General features: G+C 56.1%; 2 protein-coding genes across 27 annotated transcripts in view; both read left to right on the top strand.

The window, feature by feature from the left end:
* Positions 1-2392: 2392 nt before the first annotated feature.
* RHO (rhodopsin) lies at positions 2393-10230 on the top strand. Its single transcript, XM_081528635.1, has 5 exons — positions 2393-2753; positions 4408-4576; positions 5786-5951; positions 6070-6309; positions 7157-10230. Exons 1-5 carry the CDS (start codon positions 2393-2395, stop codon positions 7265-7267), a joined length of 1047 nt encoding a protein of 348 aa, XP_081384761.1. The 3' UTR covers positions 7268-10230.
* A 159-nt stretch (positions 10231-10389) lies between these two features.
* Positions 10390-17262, top strand: part of H1-8 (H1.8 linker histone) — a 30290-nt gene continuing 23417 nt past the window's right edge. For 2 of the 26 annotated variants that reach the window (XM_081526268.1, XM_081526267.1), the window contains exon 1: positions 15015-15153. In XM_081526268.1, the coding sequence (XP_081382394.1) occupies positions 15057-15153 (97 nt within the window). In that variant the 5' untranslated portion in view covers positions 15015-15056. Of the gene's footprint in view, positions 10745-11822; positions 11912-12157; positions 12252-13463; positions 13554-15014; positions 15154-15303; positions 15806-16002; positions 16070-16490; positions 16689-16764; positions 16860-17262 lie in introns of those variants that run through there. The other 24 variants (XM_081526291.1, XM_081526289.1, XM_081526280.1 and 21 more) reach the window with 24 other exon arrangements.

Here is a 17262-nt window from a genome sequence, read left to right as displayed (position 1 = left end):
TCGAGTTGGGCTCTGGGGACCTGTGATGAGCGAGACAGACCCCAACTCACCCCTGGGGGCTCGAGTTATAGCCTAGGAGATGGACAAAAGACCCATGAACAGAATAGGAATTAAAAGCTTCCAGGTTGTCATCAGCATTAGGGGGTAACAAGCAAGGTCATGAGTTTGAGGGTCGAGGGCTCAGCCTGGCCAGGGCAGGGTTGCATGTGCTGGTCTTGACCCAGGGAGTCCATCGTCTGTCCCTCTGTCTGGCCACCAGGGACCATGTCAGAATCAAACTCTTCACCTTGACCTCTTTAGCGATGGGCCTAATCACTGGGCCAAGCACCTTACACCTTGAGTGGCCATGCCCCACCCACCCGCCACACCTGCCCGCCCTTTGCTCCTTCCCCCAGCGCGCATACCAGCAGGCTCCCTGCCCAAGTCCTGACGCTGCCCCCTTCCCGGGACAGCAGGGCTCTGGAGCCCCAGGTGGGCTGCAGGGAAGGGGGCATGTGTCTGAGCAGACAGGTGTAACCATCCCAGGTGGGAAGGGAGACAGCATAAGGGAGCTTCAGCGACGGAGGTCTTGGACGCCGGGATGCTTCCTGGCCAGCCTTGCGTTCCCTGCCTCAGGGCCTTTGCACTGGCTACTCGCTCTCCTTGGACAGCTCCACCCCTCAGTGCTCCTTCCACCCTCGAGTTCTCAGAGAGGCCCTCCTGGGCAGCTCCAGGAGACTGTGTGTTGGAAGGACGTCACCATCTGAACGCACCCTGTTGTCGTTTGTTTCATGGTTTGTGGGGGCCCCTCCCTGCCCCCACAGAAGGACACTTCCTACAGGCAGGGGTTTGGTCCTTCTTGTCCACTGTGTCCCCCAGAACTGAGTATCTTGTGGAGAACACAGTCAGTGCTGGATAAAATGCGCGACTGGACTGTGGTCATTGAGGACTCCGAAAGCCAGGCTGCCATGACTCCACTTCACTCCTGGGAGGGATCCTCACGATCCTGTTGTAGATGGGGGCCCTCGTTCGCACCCTGAGCTCATCCCACTGTCCTGGGGTGCGCCATCACAGCTTGCCTATCACACGGCACCCAAGGCCCACGGCCCCAGCCCCGCCTGACCCCAGTCCCGGGCTGTGGCCTGTGTGCTGCAGCATCCAGCCAGTCCTGTTCCCAGGGCCCACCTCCCCTCCACACGGGAGCGCCCTGGACCACACCTCCTTGCTCACTGCAGGGATCTGGTGCCCAGCACAGGCTTGGCCCCGTTCACCTTCTGGAGGCAAGGCCTTGCTTCAGGAGCCCTAAGAGCCTCTCTGCTTCGGTCACCTCTGCCCTGGTCCCTTCCTCCACCATCGCTCCCTTTGGTTCATCCTTGAGGGCTTTTGAGCCACCTTCCTGTCCCCAAGATCTGCCCAAGTTCACCTGGATAAAGCCCCTGGCACTAAGCCCCACCCCAGCCCACGAGGGGCCACATCCCAGACAGGCCTCGGGCCTCCGCCAGGCCTTCGTCTTCAGTCTCTACTGACTTCCCCACTTGGCAACCTGGCAAAGTGCCCCCTCCCTCAAAACATTGTCTCCCTGGACGTCTCCCCGGGTAGGTGGCCTCCCCTCCCTGAGTCAGGAGCTGGTCTTCCCACACGGAAGTCCTCCTCAGCCCATAAGCTCCTCCTTCCTGGAGCCTTGGATCCCCCAGTGACCTGCACAGAAATGTCGGTTTGAACAAGTGAGTGAATGAATTCCAGTTCAAGGGGACAAATGCTTTTTGAGTTCCTGGGCAACGTGGGGCTTGTGTCCGGTGCCCAGAGTGCCCCGCACTTGTGAAGCTCACGACCTGGCTGGTGGGCACAGTCAGTATGTGGTGACTGGATAAGCCCAGAGGTGACCCAGGTTGGGGAGGGACAGCTCAGGGGCTGAGGGAGGGGATGACAGAATAACCAGCGCTCTGCCCTCCGGGAGCTCGTGGGCCAGGCGGGAGGAAGGCGAAGTTTGCTTGCCCTGAGCCCGAGAGAAGTGGGCCTGGATCCAGGGGTCCCAATGCAAGGCCAGGGCCATCAGCTGAGATGACAGAGGGGGACAGGGGAGTTGGGGGCAGGCCTCTGCTCTTTCCCAGGGTCCCCAGCATGCTCCCCCTTCTCCCCGACCACAGCCTTCTACCTGGAGTCACCTTGGCCCCACCTGGAAGCCAATTAGGCCCCTCGTTGCAGCAGTGAGGATTAATATGATTAATAACGCCCCCAATCTCCCGGGTGCTGACTCAGCTGGGAGCTTAGGGAGGGGAGGTCACTTTATAAGGGCCTGGGGGGGGGAGTCGGAGCCCGGAGTCGTCCAGCCGGAGCCCCGAGTGGCTGAGCTCCGGCTTCAGAAGCATCTTCAGGTTCGCGCCGCTGGCAGGCAGCCGCAAGGGCCGCAGCCATGAATGGGACGGAGGGCCCGAACTTCTACGTGCCTTTCTCCAACAAGACGGGCGTGGTGCGCAGCCCCTTTGAGGCCCCACAGTACTACCTGGCTGAGCCATGGCAGTTCTCCATGCTGGCCGCCTACATGTTCCTGCTGATCGTGCTCGGCTTCCCCATCAACTTCCTCACGCTCTACGTCACGATCCAGCACAAGAAGCTGCGCACACCCCTCAACTACATCCTGCTGAACCTGGCCGTGGCTGACCTCTTCATGGTCTTCGGGGGCTTCACCACCACCCTCTACACCTCTCTGCACGGATACTTCGTCTTTGGGCCTACAGGATGCAACCTGGAGGGCTTCTTTGCCACCCTGGGCGGTATGAGCTGGGTGCGGTGGGCTGGGCTGGGATGTGTGTGTGTGCAGGAGCCAAGAGCTTGGGTGTGGCAGGGGGGTGTGTGTGGGGACAGCCCCAGCCTTGCGGATCGTGGACGAGAGCCCGTGAGCCAAAGCCCTCCCTTAGTCAGTAAACACTGTATAAGCGATGGCGAGCTCGGCCGGCGTTCGTGGAGGGCAGGCACTGAACACGTGATCTCACTGGCACTGGAGTCATTGTCTCGCCCTCCAGACAGGAGACAGATGAGAGAAGTCCGGGGCCTTTCTGGGGTGGCAGGCAGTCTCTGGCAAGGCCGAGTTTCAAGCCCACATCTCTGCGGCCCCTCAGGCCACGTTCTGCTCCCCTTGGAGCAGCGAGGCTGGGCGAGACCCACGCCGAGTCCCGGGGACAGAGAGCTGGACGACACGGGTGCCTGTGCTCAGGGCCCCAGACTGAAGACTAGAGTCTTCAGTCCCCTAGTCACCGGGCTCCGTCTGCACTGGGCTCCGGGTGTGGTCCCTCCCCGGCTTCTCTCTGACCCCCTCCCAGCCCGCCTCCAGGTTCTCTGCTCTGCTTCAGGAGTCCCTTCACAGGGAGCCAGTAGACCCTGTGAGGTGATCTGTGTAGCTGTGAGCCGTGCTTTAAAATATTATCACTGAAAAATGGGTGAATAGATCCCATTTAGCCAATGAGAAAACTGCAACATGCAGAGGGGAAGAGTGACTCAGGAACATGGCAGGCCAGTGCCCAGAGCCTGGGTCTCCTGGCTCAGACCCAGGAGCATCCCCTAGGAACACACGGGCTCTTAGGCAAGCAGGAGACGCGGGAGGTCGTCGTTATAAAGCCTGGGTGACGGAGAGAACCCAGCACCAGCCACAGGATGCTCTATTTTCTCTCTCCCATGTGCGTCCAGGCCCTGCCTCAGCCCTGTTCCCGGGGCGCTGGCCATTGCTGGGTGACCACGATCCTCCAGTCTCAGGCCAGAAGGGTGCCACACACAGGTGGGCACGTCTCTGCTACAACCATGGGCCTGGAGTACTCACTAGCGTTCCCTTTCACTCTCAGAAATGCCCTGGTTGGTAAACCCCACAGCCACCTCCCTCCTGAGTTTCTGGGGGTGATGTGCAGGGCAGATGTCTGAATCCCATCATTATTATTCCTCCTCCTCCCTCTGAGCAAAACACTCTCCGGCTCCTGGGCTCCCTGGAGAGGGTCCCCCATGCCCGGGGTGTTCCATGTCCCTGGAGGTGAGGGGCCCACAGCCCAGGAGGAAAGGAAGGCCTCCCCCTCTGGCTCCTGCTGCCTCTGCCGTGCCCTGTGACCGGAACTCTGCCGGTGGCCCCACGAAGGACACATTCTTCTGTGAAAACTCCCCACTGGGCTGCCAGTTGTCAGCCATGACCCCACGAGCCGATTTCCGTGTTCCCCGTGAACCCGGAGCTCTGGCTGCACTCACCTTCCTGGGAGTTACTCCACGTGGTGTGTCGGCCCATCTGCCCCGCCACCTCCTCGTCCGTGTCCAAAGTCCACACTCCAGGACTGCTCCCCGGGTGCCTTCCTGGTCACCCCCTCCCCATCCCCTGGAGGAGCACACCTCCTCCTTAGAAAGACAGGTCCAGCCATGTGGCGGGTGGACTGACAGCTGGCCGCCTTGCAGGTGAAATTGCCCTGTGGTCCTTGGTGGTCCTGGCCATCGAGCGGTACGTGGTGGTGTGCAAGCCCATGAGCAACTTCCGCTTCGGGGAGAACCACGCCATCATGGGCCTCGCCTTCACCTGGGTCATGGCTCTGGCCTGCGCCGCACCCCCCCTTGTCGGCTGGTCCAGGTAATGGCACTGAGCAGAAGGGGAGGAGGGTCTCCGGGTCGCTTCCTAGGGTCCTCCGGCTGGGAGGGGGGGTGCTGTCTGGTTTCAGGCCCACCGAGCTGGCAGCTGTCATAGGGTTGAAGTTTAGGGCAGGGAAGAGAGGGTCAGCCCCTAACGTCGCTATGGGGCTGTTCCCCGTGTCAAGGAGACTCCAAGACGCCCCAACCCTTCACCTTGGCTGTGCCCCTAATCCCCAACTAAGCCAGGCCAGATTGCAATCCTCTTTGGCCCGGTGCCCTGGGAGTGGCTCCTCTGACCTTAGGCCTCTGCCCCTGCGGAGGCAGAGCCTCCCTCATGCAGGTGTGGCCCTGGGAGCCAGTCCTGGCAAGACGCTAGGCCGTTATCCCCAAACGGGCTGATGAGATGGCGGCGGGGTGGAAAGTGGTTTGGGAAACTGAACTCTGTGGGTTCCCAGAGGCTTCATGCCCTTCTGCTTCCAGGAAACTGCCATCTCGCTCCCCTTTCCTCCTCTCTCGGTCTTCCTGGGGCCAGTGTTTTCCCTCCTGGGCAATTTAGCAAGGGGCAAAAATCCCCGCCCCTCCTTCCCTGTCTTCTCCAGTCTGGCCTAGTTACATCCTCATAGATGCAGCTAATGGGCACTGGGTTTCCCGAGGTCAGTTCAGTGTCACCATCCTTTGAAATCACACACCCTAACCACACGCCCCAGGGCCTCTTGTTTCCAGAAACTGTGCAAAGATCCCTTAGTTACCCTGAGTGGCCTAGAAAGACCTGGGTGCCTCCAATACAGACATTGGGAGCTTTTCCCTTCTCCCCACCGACCTCTGCTCCTCATGGTCCAAGGCCTGGCCTCCGGCCACTTGGGAGTGGCAGGCCGGGTGAAGAAGCGCCAGGCAGGGAAGCAGGGTGGCAGAGTAGGGGCGCTAGGAGTGAGAGATGGGGAGAGACCAGGGTCTCAGGATAACACGGTGCCAAACAAGGCAACAACACTGTTTCCACACATCTGAATCCCTTATCTCAGTAGATGTGATCCTCACAGCCAAGGAGAGGTTTATTATCCCCATTTTACAGAGTGGGGAAAGTGAGGTCCAGAGTGAGATCAGCCCCACTGCAGGCGTTGGCAGAGGACTCAGGTCAGCTGGGCCTGCTCCCTGGTCCCTCACATGTGGGTCTCCCTTGCCCCTCCTACCCCTTCCCCGCCCTGGTCCTCAGGTACATCCCGGAGGGAATGCAGTGCTCGTGTGGGATTGACTACTACACGCTCAAGCCGGAGGTCAACAATGAGTCCTTCGTCATCTACATGTTTGTGGTCCACTTCTCCATCCCCCTGGTCATCATATTCTTCTGCTACGGGCAGCTGGTGTTCACCGTCAAGGAGGTAGGGCCCTTGGGGGACCGGTGCTGTGGGGCTGGGGACAAGAGCATGGATTAGGCTAAGCACGGCCCGTGGCCCAGAGCAGCCGCAAGCCTGGACACCAGGCCCTGTGTCCCCGCAGGCAGCTGCCCAGCAGCAGGAGTCGGCCACCACTCAGAAGGCCGAGAAGGAGGTCACCCGCATGGTCATCATCATGGTCATCGCTTTCCTGATCTGTTGGTTGCCCTACGCCGGTGTGGCGTTCTACATCTTCACCCATCAGGGCTCTGACTTTGGCCCCATCTTCATGACCATCCCGGCTTTCTTTGCCAAGTCTTCCTCCGTCTACAACCCCGTCATCTACATCATGATGAACAAGCAGGTGCCTGCTGGTGGGGCGGGAGGGGCCAGGTCCCCCCAGGTGACAGGTGGAGAAGCCGCAGTCTTAACTGGGCCTGTCTTTCCACCTGCAAAATGGGCAGGGGAGTGGTCTTCCCTGGGGTAATCAGAGTCATCTGGGAGAAATGCAGATTTCTGGACCAACCCCCAGACCTTCTGATTAGAAGCTCAGGGTGGGCTCAGGAACATGCATTTCTAACAAGCCCTCTGATGCTGGCTCAGGAAAGAGAAGTGCCAGTCTGGATAGTTCTGGAGGCTGGCTGTAACAGTCCAGACGGTCAAAGTCCCAGGCCTGGGAACAGGTGCCAGTCTCCACAAAGCTCCAAAGAATGCTAAAAAGCCTCATTCCAAGAGATGACGGGATAAAGCGGTCCTTTTAACATAGACCAGTGGCTCCTCTGCAGGTTCTTTGGTCCAGTGGGGAAAACCTGGAGTCAGACAGATTGGGTTCAAATCCCAGCTCTGCTAGTTTCTAGCCCTGTGACCTTGGGGAAGTCACTTTCCTTTTCTGGGCTTCATCCATGGATAGGATGAAATCCTAAACTCCTGGGTTCAATGAGATAGTCTCCAGATGGCCCTTGGCACACTGAGGGCATTGTGGAGTGTCACCAGTGACAAGGCCCCCTTCGGGTTTGGTCCCAGCCCCTGGGGTGAGCGGGGTTGGGGAGGCTTAGTAAGTTCCTGCAGGGAGCCATCTGACCAGGGAGCGGAGGCTGGGAGGGCCAGAGGCAGAAGAGGGAGGAGGCACACCTTGCTGACGATGCCATTTCCCATCCAGACTCTGGGGGGCCCTGACCACCCCTCACCCTAACCCTACCTCTTCCTTCCAGTTCCGGAACTGCATGCTCACCACCCTCTGCTGTGGCAAGAACCCGCTGGGTGATGACGAGGCCTCCACCACCGTCTCCAAGACAGAGACCAGCCAGGTGGCGCCTGCCTAAGCCCCCCCAGGGACTCCGTGGCCAGCCGTGGGAGTCCCCCAGCCCCCACCCCCACCCCAGCCTCAGCAGCTCCATCAGGAGCCGTGCCTGTCGGAACCAGCTCTCACAGGCTCCCTGAGTGTAAACACAAAAACCAACCAACCAAATGCAAAAGAATCAATGAGAGAAACAGGAGGCGCCTCGCTTGGCAGGGGCGGCCCGATCTGGAGTCCTGATTTCCCGGGGGCTGCTGTAGCTCCGCTCCCCCCAGCTCATCTCTCAGCTATACAAGAACTCTTGCTCTGGAAAAGTGTCCCAGCTTAGGGATAAGTGAGTAGCACATGACGGGGCACGCCATAGGTGCTTATTAATAAATGCTAGGTGGAGGAAGGAAGGAATGAATGGAGACGTGAATGGAGAGATGAACGGGTCAGGAGGGCATAGCCATCCTCTCACAACCATGTTAGCAGCAGCTCACCCTTGGCTGATGACCCTGAGCAGTTGTTTTGTCCTTGGGCCTCACTTTCTTCCCCCATACAATGGGAATTCCAAATCTCTCCTCACACAGCTGCTGTGAAGATCAAGAGATTGGGTGTGTGTGTGTGTGTGTGTGTGTGTGTGTGTGTGCGTGTGTGTGTGTGTGTGTGCGTGCGCGCACGCGCGCATGCTCGTGTGGGTGAGCTGTTTGTAAATAGTAAGGAGCTGGACAGACTGTAGTTAACATTATGAATAATATCAATTAATATAAGTAATTCATTCCTATGATCATCTCCTCTTGATAGTGACCATTTTGAGATTGGGCAAGGCCCTCAGCATCCAGCCTCATCAGATTTATAAACATTAGACAGACGGCAAGGCCAGACCAGGGCTGGGTGGTGGGCCACAGGGAGGGACAGTCAAGGAAATGCAGAATGCATTAAAAAAAAAAAACCAACATCAGAGGACCAGATTCTGGGGCCAGTACAGAGGCCCATGACGTGGGCCATTCCCTTCCAATGCAACCCACAGAGAGACAGGTCTTGCTCTCGGCGTCTGAAAAACCACTAGCTCTCCTGCCCAGCACCCAGGCTGCGGCATCTCTGGGCCCCTATGGAGCTTCTAGAAGCTATGTTCACCTGCCCACATTTAATGAAGAGCTGGGTCCCCAACATCACCTTTGTCTCAAAAAGAGCTTAAAAACAAGTGTGGGAAATCCGGCTGGACCCACCTTCCCCCAGGGAAGTTCACAGGTTACAGATTTTAGCTCCCTTGCTGGGCAAGCCTTCAGCGGCTCCAGTCCATTCTCCCCTCCGAGAGTCCTTGCTGCTGCGAGGCTGGCTGGGACTCTGGGACATCAGAATCAAGCCGCCTCATAAATGCCCCTCCTCCACTACATAACCAAAGCGGGAAGCTCTACCTCTCCCCAGCTCTGCCTGGAGACGAAGGCAAATTGGGGTATTAAAAGCTCAGCTCCTATCCTTGGTGTTAGTGGTGGTGGTTTTTGTCACTCTCAAGCTCTTTATCTACAGGATGGATGGAAACGGGGCAGTGTTCATCTGATCCTTGACCCTGGGGTTTCTGGGTTTGGGCAACCATCAGAGCTCCCTGGGAGTGCTTTAGGCTGTGGGGAGCAGGCCCAGGAATGGGAAAAGCTCCAACCTTGGAATCACAGAGATCCAGGTGGCCCGTGAAACTGCAAGCAAATTTTGTCACCTCTTGGAAGCCTCCTTATCTGCAAAAAGGGATCTTAAAACTGACCTTAATGAGATTTCAGGCTTTATGCAGCCAGCGTGCTTCCTGGACTCACCAGATGATGAGAGACTTTTTTGCATTACTGGAGCCTTGGCTCCAGGCTGGCCCTACCAGGGACCTCATCTGAAGGGGGAATGGGATGAAGGTGTAGCTCCCAAATGACCATCCTCCTCCAAGGCGGGCAAAGGCAGCAGGAGTCTGAGAAGGGAGATCCTTAGTGCCATGGAGTGGGCTGGGGCAGGTAATAGCTGGGATCTCTATAGCTGCCCCTCTCTACTCTGTCTCCCTATGTAGGTGATGTCACTCAGGATTCCTTTATCTGCAGGGGAAAGGATATCGCACTCAATAGTACCAAAGCAAAAGGAAGACACGATTGGCTCCCATAAATAAAAAGCTCAGGGCTTCAGGCGTGACTGGGTGCAGGTGCTCAGATGAGGTCATCCGGCTTTTGAGGGGGCTGTACTGGATCTTCGTTGCTGTGCGCTGGCTTTCTCTACTTGTAGTGAGCGGGGGCCACCCTTCCCTCTGGCGTTAGGGCTCCTCATCACGGTGGCTTTTCTTGTTGCTGAGATCGGGCTCCAGGTCACTGGAGCTGCAGTGAGTAGCTGTGGCTCATCCGCTCAGCTGCCCTGGAGCCTATGTTCCTAGACCAGAGATGAACCCGTGTCTCCTGCACCGGCAGGGGGGACTCACCCACTGGACCACCAGGAGGGCTTTTCTGAGGACATGATGTCTTCACTGAGGCCAAAAGGATCAGTGAGAGGATGTTATCTGACTTCTAGGTCTCCCTTTGGATGCACTTTCCTCTGTGTTGCCTTTCAGTTCAGTTCAATTCAGTTGCTCAGTCGTGTCTAACTCTTTGTGACCCTGTGAACCGAAGCATGCCAGGCCTCCCTGTCCAACACCAACTGCCGGAGTTCACCCAAATTCATGTCCATTGAATCGATGATGCCATCCAGCCATCTCATCCTCTGTCGTCCCCTTCTCCTCCTGCCCTCAATCTTTCCCAGCATCAGGGTCTTTTCAAATGAGTCAGCTCTCAAGAGTCTTCTCCAACACCACAGTTTAAAAGCATCAATTCTTCGGTGCTCAGCTTTCTTTATAGTCCAACTGTCACATCCATTCATGACCACTGGAAAAACCATAGCCTTGACTAGATGGACCTTTGTTGACAAAGTAATGCCTTTTATGCCAGGTTAACTGTTCCCAAGAGGTAAGCATAAAAATCACCAGTAATTCCAACCTCAGCCAAACCCTGCAGAAATGGGGCTTCTCTTCTCCACCTGTTACAGTGAAGTTTCCAGGTAGGGCTCTCATTGGCCAGGCCTGGGTCACCTGATAGCTCCTAAGCCAATCACCAGGCTGGGATGAGCATTCATCCTCTGATTGGCCTGGCCCCCTGTCATGATTGCATTTGCAGCAGAAGGTAGCGTTCGAAGTGAAAGTCGCTCAGTTGCGTCGGAGTCTTGGTGACCCCATCGACTGACTATACAGTTCATTGACTTCTCAGGCCAGAATACTGGAGTAGGTAGCCTTTCCCTTCTCCAGGGATCTTCCCGACCCTGGGATCGAACCCAGGTCTCCCACACTGCAGGCGGATTCTTTACCAGCTGAGCCACGAGGGAAGCCCGGTAGTGTTAGCTCTATTTTAACCGAATGGTCTGAGGGTGGGGAAAGGAAGGAGCCGAAAAGAAACTTCAGGAGGTGGTTACCAGAAGGAGGAGGGCCACAGGCAAGGGGCCCGGAACCAGCAGCAGTCCAGGGGAGGTGCGCTTCGTGTCGGCGATAGCCGGCTAGTTCACCCTCTATCCACAGCGGTGACGAGAGCATTCCCACGGCCGGCGGGTGTGGATCTCACCCTCTGTTTCAGATCCTGTGTGGGACTGGGCACAGTAGTGGTAGGCACAGTGGCATTGCAGCTAGTCTGCCTTGTGGTCATCCCTGTCCCCTCACTCCACAGACCACTTATTGTGAGGATTCATCAGCCTCACATCCAGAGGGAAAAAAATTTCCTCTAAAACTGGAACAATCTCTGACTTTTTCCTGGTAGAGTGTAAACCCTACTTAACTTCCTCAATTTGCAGTTGATTTGACCGCCATTGGTGGGGAACCTGCCATATATAAAGGCGAACTGAGTCTGGGGAGAGGGTGTTACCCACCTCATCTCCAGGCTCTAGGCAGCCAATGTCCCTAGGCCAGGACACGCTGGAGACTCAGAGATGGACTGGAGGGAGCAGTCTCTGGGCTGTGACTCAGGGCCACAGAGCTCTCTCAGCCCCTGATTTTTGCCTCTGGAAGGAGAGTGCAAAGAGTTTAGAACTGTAACCTGCAGAACTGTAAGTTCACATGTAGAAGAACCCCATTCAGTGTCCCAAGATGGCAAAAAAAAAAAAAAGTTTTTGGCGAACCTTTAATTTCATACAGCTCTCAGTAAAACATCTCATGAGTACCCGAAGCAGCCCATCCTCTCTCCAGCAGTCTGATCTTCACAATTACCATTTCCCTGTGAAAAGGCAATCCTCTAGAAGAATTTTTAGATCATGCAGCACATTTTAGAACTTCTTCCCTCCAAATGCAAAACTCTATCCTGGCACAGACCTGGAGCAGGGTTTCAGATGAGGCTCGTGGGAATGTTTGTATCCCTGAGTCTTTCTCAGTTCTTGGAAACGTGATCAAAATTGCTGCCCCCGTTGGCACCAGCTTCCACACGCCTCTCTGCCTCATCTCGGCTCCTGCTCTAGATGGTTCCCACAGATGGTTTTCAGGCCTCCCTCCACTCAGCTGGGCTCTGCTCTGGCACTGGGACTGCTTCAGCAATGGGTGCTGAACATCTACTGTGTGCCAGGTGTTGTGCTGGGGACAAGGAACACCACCAGGAACAGGACAGACACAGCTCTGCCCGCTGCCCCCCACTCCCAGAGCTCAAGGAGACAGGTAAGGCAGTGTTTTAACCCCAGATGATGGAGGCTGCTGGCAACCCGAGGAGGGGCCCCTAACATCCTAGGGTGTCATGGAGGGCTTTTCTGAGGACGTGATGTCTACACTGAGGCCAAAAGGATGAGTGAGAAATAGTCCAGATAAGGTTGTTGTTGTGTTGTTGTTGTTTAGTCGCTAAGTCAAGTCTGACTCTTTTGTGACCTCATAAACTATATAGCCCGTCAGGCTCCTCTGTCCATGGGATTCTCCAGGCAAGAATACTGGAGTGGGTTGCCATTTCCTTCTGCAGGGGATCTTCCCATCCAAGGGATGGAATCTGCATCTCCTGCATTGGCAGGTGGGTTGTTTACTACTGAGCCACCAGGGAAGCCCCCCAGAGAAGGTAGATATAGATAAAAGAGGGCCTTGTAGGAAGAGTGTATCAGCTACACTGACAACAACCTCCAAATCTCATGCTTCAAACAATACACTGTGTACTGTTGCTTGTGACTCTGTGGGTCAGCCAGGTGATCCAGACCAAGCTTGGTTGATCTCTTCTGGGCTAATTCAAGCATCTGTGATCAACTGGAGGGCTGGCTGGTTGGCCAGTGTGGGCTGGGCGACCAGAGACTGGGCCACAGGCCTCTCCACATCCAGCAGGCTTGTTGACATGGGACTGGGACCAGACATCCCTTCCCTCATACTGAGTTGGTCACAGCAAGTCCCAAGGTGAGCTCAGATTCCAGGCATGAGGGAGGAGCTGCAAACTTACATTGCAAATGGGCATGGATATGGGCAGGGGTGAAAAACTGGCACTATTTTTACATCAGTCTAACACACACACACAGAGGAAACCAAAGTGGAAAGCCCTGCTCTCAACACCTAACCAGTTCCAAGAGCCTCAGTGTGGTTGGACTATGGGGTTTCCAGGGGGAAGGAGGCTTCATAAACTAGACTGGAGAGGTCAGACTTTCACCTATGGCAGTGGGGAGCCATGAAGGGTGCTAGGCAGGCAGTGGTATCTAGTTTCACTTTAGAACACTTTGCCTGCCTCAATCCAGACCTCTGGTAATGGAGAGTCCCCTGGAAAAATCCTAACAGTAAGACCACAGAAAGAAAGATGCAAGTCTGTTCTAGACCTGCCCCCTTAAAATCCTACACTCTCCTCAGAGGTAACCACTGCTGTTACCTTGGTATAAATCCTTTCAGACCTTCTTCTGGGACTTCACTTACACTCACACACACACACACACACACAAAGTTCTGCCTTCTCAGAAGTGGGGAACATATTCCACAGATACTTTTTGCCTCATTCATTTTCACTGCTGTGTAATATTCCACCATGTGAACAGATAACAGTACATTTGTCCAGTCTGCCCTTGGTGGGTATCTAGGTTGTTTTGCATTTTTGCCAAGATTGCACTGAGCAATGTATCATCAGTGTAAGAAAGAAAGAGCGCTAAGTCGTGTTCAACTCTTGCGATCCCGTGAACTGTAGCCTGCCAGGCTCCTCTGTCCATGGGATTCTCCAGGCAAGAATACTGGAGTCGGTTGCCATTTCCTTCTCCAGGGGATATTCCAGACCCAAGAACTGAACCCAGGCCTCCCGCATTGCAGGCAGATGCTTTACCAACTGAACTACGGGGGAAGCCCCATCAGTGTAAGAATTTCTCTCAAATTTATACCCAGAGTGACATAGGTAGATGTGGCCCAAATCCATCTTAGTCGTAATAGATGTTACTCAGTTGCTCTTCTATGTTGCTTCCCAGCAGCTATGTATTTCTTCACATCCTGGATGCTCAATTTCTATGGACATTTAAAAATTTGTCATTCTGGGGACTTCCCTGGTGGTCCATTTGTTAAGACTCCATAGTTCCAGTGCAGGGGGTGTAGGATCAATCTCTGTTTGGGAAACTAAGATCCCACATGCCACATGGCATGGCCAAAAAAACCCAAAATTGTCATTCTGCATTTGAAATACCACCTCATCCTTGTTTTAATCCATCTCATCATTTTATTTTTATTATTATTTGTTATCATTATTCATTTATTTTTGGCCACACCACATGGCATGTGGGATCCTAGTTCCCTGACCAGGGATCGAACCCACAGCCCCCGAAGTGGAAGCATGAAGTCCTAGTCCCTGGACTTAAGGGAAGTCTGCACCTCGTCATTTTAAATGGCTGCAGAGTATTCAACAGTAAGAAAGTAACTCCGCCAGGCCCTGAGTGATTCATTTGGAAGTTGTTTTTTTTTTTTTACCTTTTCCAAATAACACAGCAGTTATTTCTTTTCCAACAAATGTGCTCCTAGGAGAGAGAGGCGGAGTTGCTGGGCTCCAGGGAGTACCTTTCCATAGTAGGCTGCTCCCAATTTACACCCTGGCAGAGACAGCGAGGGTCTGGCTCCCACATCCTTGCCAACACTCTGTCTTCAGTTTTTATCAGTTTGACGAGAAAAGTAGTAGCTCACCGTTGTTTCGACTTAAATTTTCCTGAGTGCCAAAGAAGTTGAGGCTGTTTTCCTGTGTTTGTTTGCCTTTCTGGTGAATTCGTCTTCTGTGTCGGTTTTCGCAGTGGAGTGTTGTCCTTATTTACGGAGACTTTTGCTAAGTAATTTAAACATCGCTCTGTCACCCCTTAGAAACTCTTTCTTACAACACAAAAGGAGGTCACGACAGGCTGACCTGGGGGTGTCTGCTCCAGGTGAACCCACCGGCCGGCCTCCACCTGCTACTTCCTGAGACAGCGGAGGCCAGCTGTGGCCTGGGCACAGGGGCGGGCACCGGGGTGGCAAGGGGGCTCTCCCGGTGGCTACCTACACTGGCCCAAGCATGCCAGTTCCCCGTCTGCACCCCCCAGGCTCTGCTGCGCGGAGGTGCAGGGCGGACCAGGCATCTGAGCCCCCTTCCTTTCACCGTGGGGGCTGAGACCCAGAGCAGTCACGCCCGCGGACAGGGTCCCACAGCAGCAGGTGGCCGGGGCTGAGACATCCGCGCCCCGGGCGGGGCTGCAGGGCCCCCTCCCAGCCTCCCGCCCAATCAGCAGCTCCGCGCCTCCCTCCCGCCCAATCAGGGGCTAACTGGGGGCTATGTAAGGTGAGCAGGCGGGCCAGGGGGCCTGGCGCCAGGCGAGGGGGCCGCCCGGATCTTTCTGCCTGCGAAATGGGTCCCGGACGCGTCGCTTCCAGTGACACCTCTTCCTCAGCCTCCTCGGCCTCCGCAGACGGGTCGTCCAGGCTGTCAGGGTCTGAAAAGCCAGGTGAGCTCGTGGAGTCGCCCCCTCCGTCCTCCGAGAGAGAGCCTGTTCCCGGGGGGTCCTGAACGCTTCCTTCCTGCCCCTCTCCTCACTCAGGCTGGCCCCAGAAACCGCACCCCACCACGCCCCCCCAGGGGCAGAAGAGCTGACGCCAGAGGTGGGGGCCGGCAGGGAGGAGAGGGCAGGGGCCTCCCCAGCTGGAGCCCATTTGCTCGGGGCGGGGGGCTCTGCCCAGCTGGAGCTAATTGAAGGGCTCGAGCAACAGGCCTGCAAGCGCTTGAGGCTCAACTGCGCTTTGGCGTCCCAGGTTTCAACCAACACACAGCGCCTCAGGATTCTCTGGGTATGGGGTCCATGAGGTACACAGGCCCTCTTCATCCCCTCCAGGAACTCCCAGGCTGGGAGGCAAGTTGGCTTCTTTGATAATGCTGGCATGTGCTTGAGTGGCATGTGCAGAGGGCTGTCGGAGCCCCGAGGAGTCGCCTGACCCGCTCTGGGTGGTCAGGGTAGGCTTCCCAGAGGAGGCGGCTCCTGAAGGAGGTTGGGACAGGGGACATGTTTAGAGTATTTGCGAAGACGTCTTTGGAGAAAGAATGGGTCCAAGTGCCTGGGGAGCACAGGGCAGAGCGGCTCAGTGCTGTTTGGGCCTTGAAGGGTGAGTGACAGTGGCTTGGGTGGTCATGGCCAACCAGGCCAAGGGGACAGCCTGGCTGGGGCCAGGGCCTGGAGGGTAGCGTGCTGGTGGAGGGCTTGGTTTTGGGGGTGAGGGGCTGCTGTGCCTCTTCCTTCCAGCTGGGGCAGAGTTGGGAGAATAGCAGTGATCGGGGCAGGGGCTGATCGGACCGGGCCTCCCAGGTGGAGGTCAGGTGTGAAGGCAATGGCGGCTGAGGGATGGAGATTCGAGATGCGCGTGGAGACGGTGAGAAAGCGAAGTCTGCGCCCTGGGGATGGGAGCCAAGAAGCTTGCGGGGAGCAGGAGTGACCTCAGGGTTTCAGTTCCTGGCCAGAGACTGAGGCCGGGCAGTGGCAGGCAGGCAGAGCGTCAAATCCTGGCCACCAGACCACCAGGGACCAGTGGCCAGTGATGAGGCCCTAGCTTGTCGCCTATGTAGAAGTGAATTTCCACATAGAGACGGAAAGTAGTGAAACAAGTCCAGTGTTTATTAGGAAAAAGAGTACGTGTGGATATAGACCCATGGGTGGGCTCAGAGGGAGCCGTGCCCTCGTGGTTTGAATCACCTTTACGGGGCGTTTCTTCTGGGTTTCCTCTGGCCGGCACCTTGCTTTGGCTGGTTGTGCGTCTGCATCCGGTACATCTCAGCCTCCTGCCACGTGTGCGTGCGCATCTCCGAGCCAAGATGGAGTCTAGCGCGGAGGCCTATGGGTAGCTGACATTACTTGCTGTGGGGTGACACCCACTCCCTTTTTGACCTCCAAGGAGCCTTTCTGTGCCTGTGTCATCAGGGAGCCCTCCTTAACTTCGACAACAAGGAATACATGATCTTTTATCCAGGCAGGGTCCAGCCTCCTCCATCACGGTGCTTTTATGGAGTTTCTGTCCATAGGGGAGAAACTGTTCAAGCCTGCGGCCCATCTGTTTCCTGCCTCGGGGGGAGGGGGGGTTCAGGACACGCCCTGGGCACCTGTTTGGGTGTCTGGGTAGGTATGAGAGATGGGCACCACTGTGGGGGAGAGAAGACGAGGGACAGGTTTGTAAGGACCCTGAGCTCTTCTTTTGGACACCCCAGTATACAGCAGGCATCAAATAACTGCAGAATGAGGAGCTGAACAGTTTGGAGGGCTGGGGAAGGAAGGAGATGCGGGGGTGGCTCCCTGGGACAGGGCGTGGTTTGGGGGACACAGGGCAGCAGTTAGACATGTCACCCTGGGCCAGGCCCCTCTAGAAACCCTCTAACACTGCAGCTGGAAGGGCTCAGACCACACTAGGGCCCCCTTCTTGCCGTGGGAGGTGGGGGCTGGGAAAGCTGAGGCTCTCAGAGTGAGACTCCAAGGTCAGACTGACCTCGGGTTCTATGGACTAGCGGTCTCTGACCCCAAAATAAGTATTCTCAGACACTGGGCTCCTCCTGGCCAGGAAACAACAGAGGTTGG

This window comes from Giraffa tippelskirchi, chromosome 9 (genome assembly GCF_054371585.1).
Source record: "Giraffa tippelskirchi isolate mGirTip1 chromosome 9, T2T-mGirTip1v1.2.pri, whole genome shotgun sequence".
NCBI lineage: Eukaryota > Metazoa > Chordata > Mammalia > Artiodactyla > Giraffidae > Giraffa > Giraffa tippelskirchi.
The sequence above is the reverse complement of the archived record's forward strand: the minus strand, read 5'-3'. Positions and strand labels throughout refer to the sequence as shown.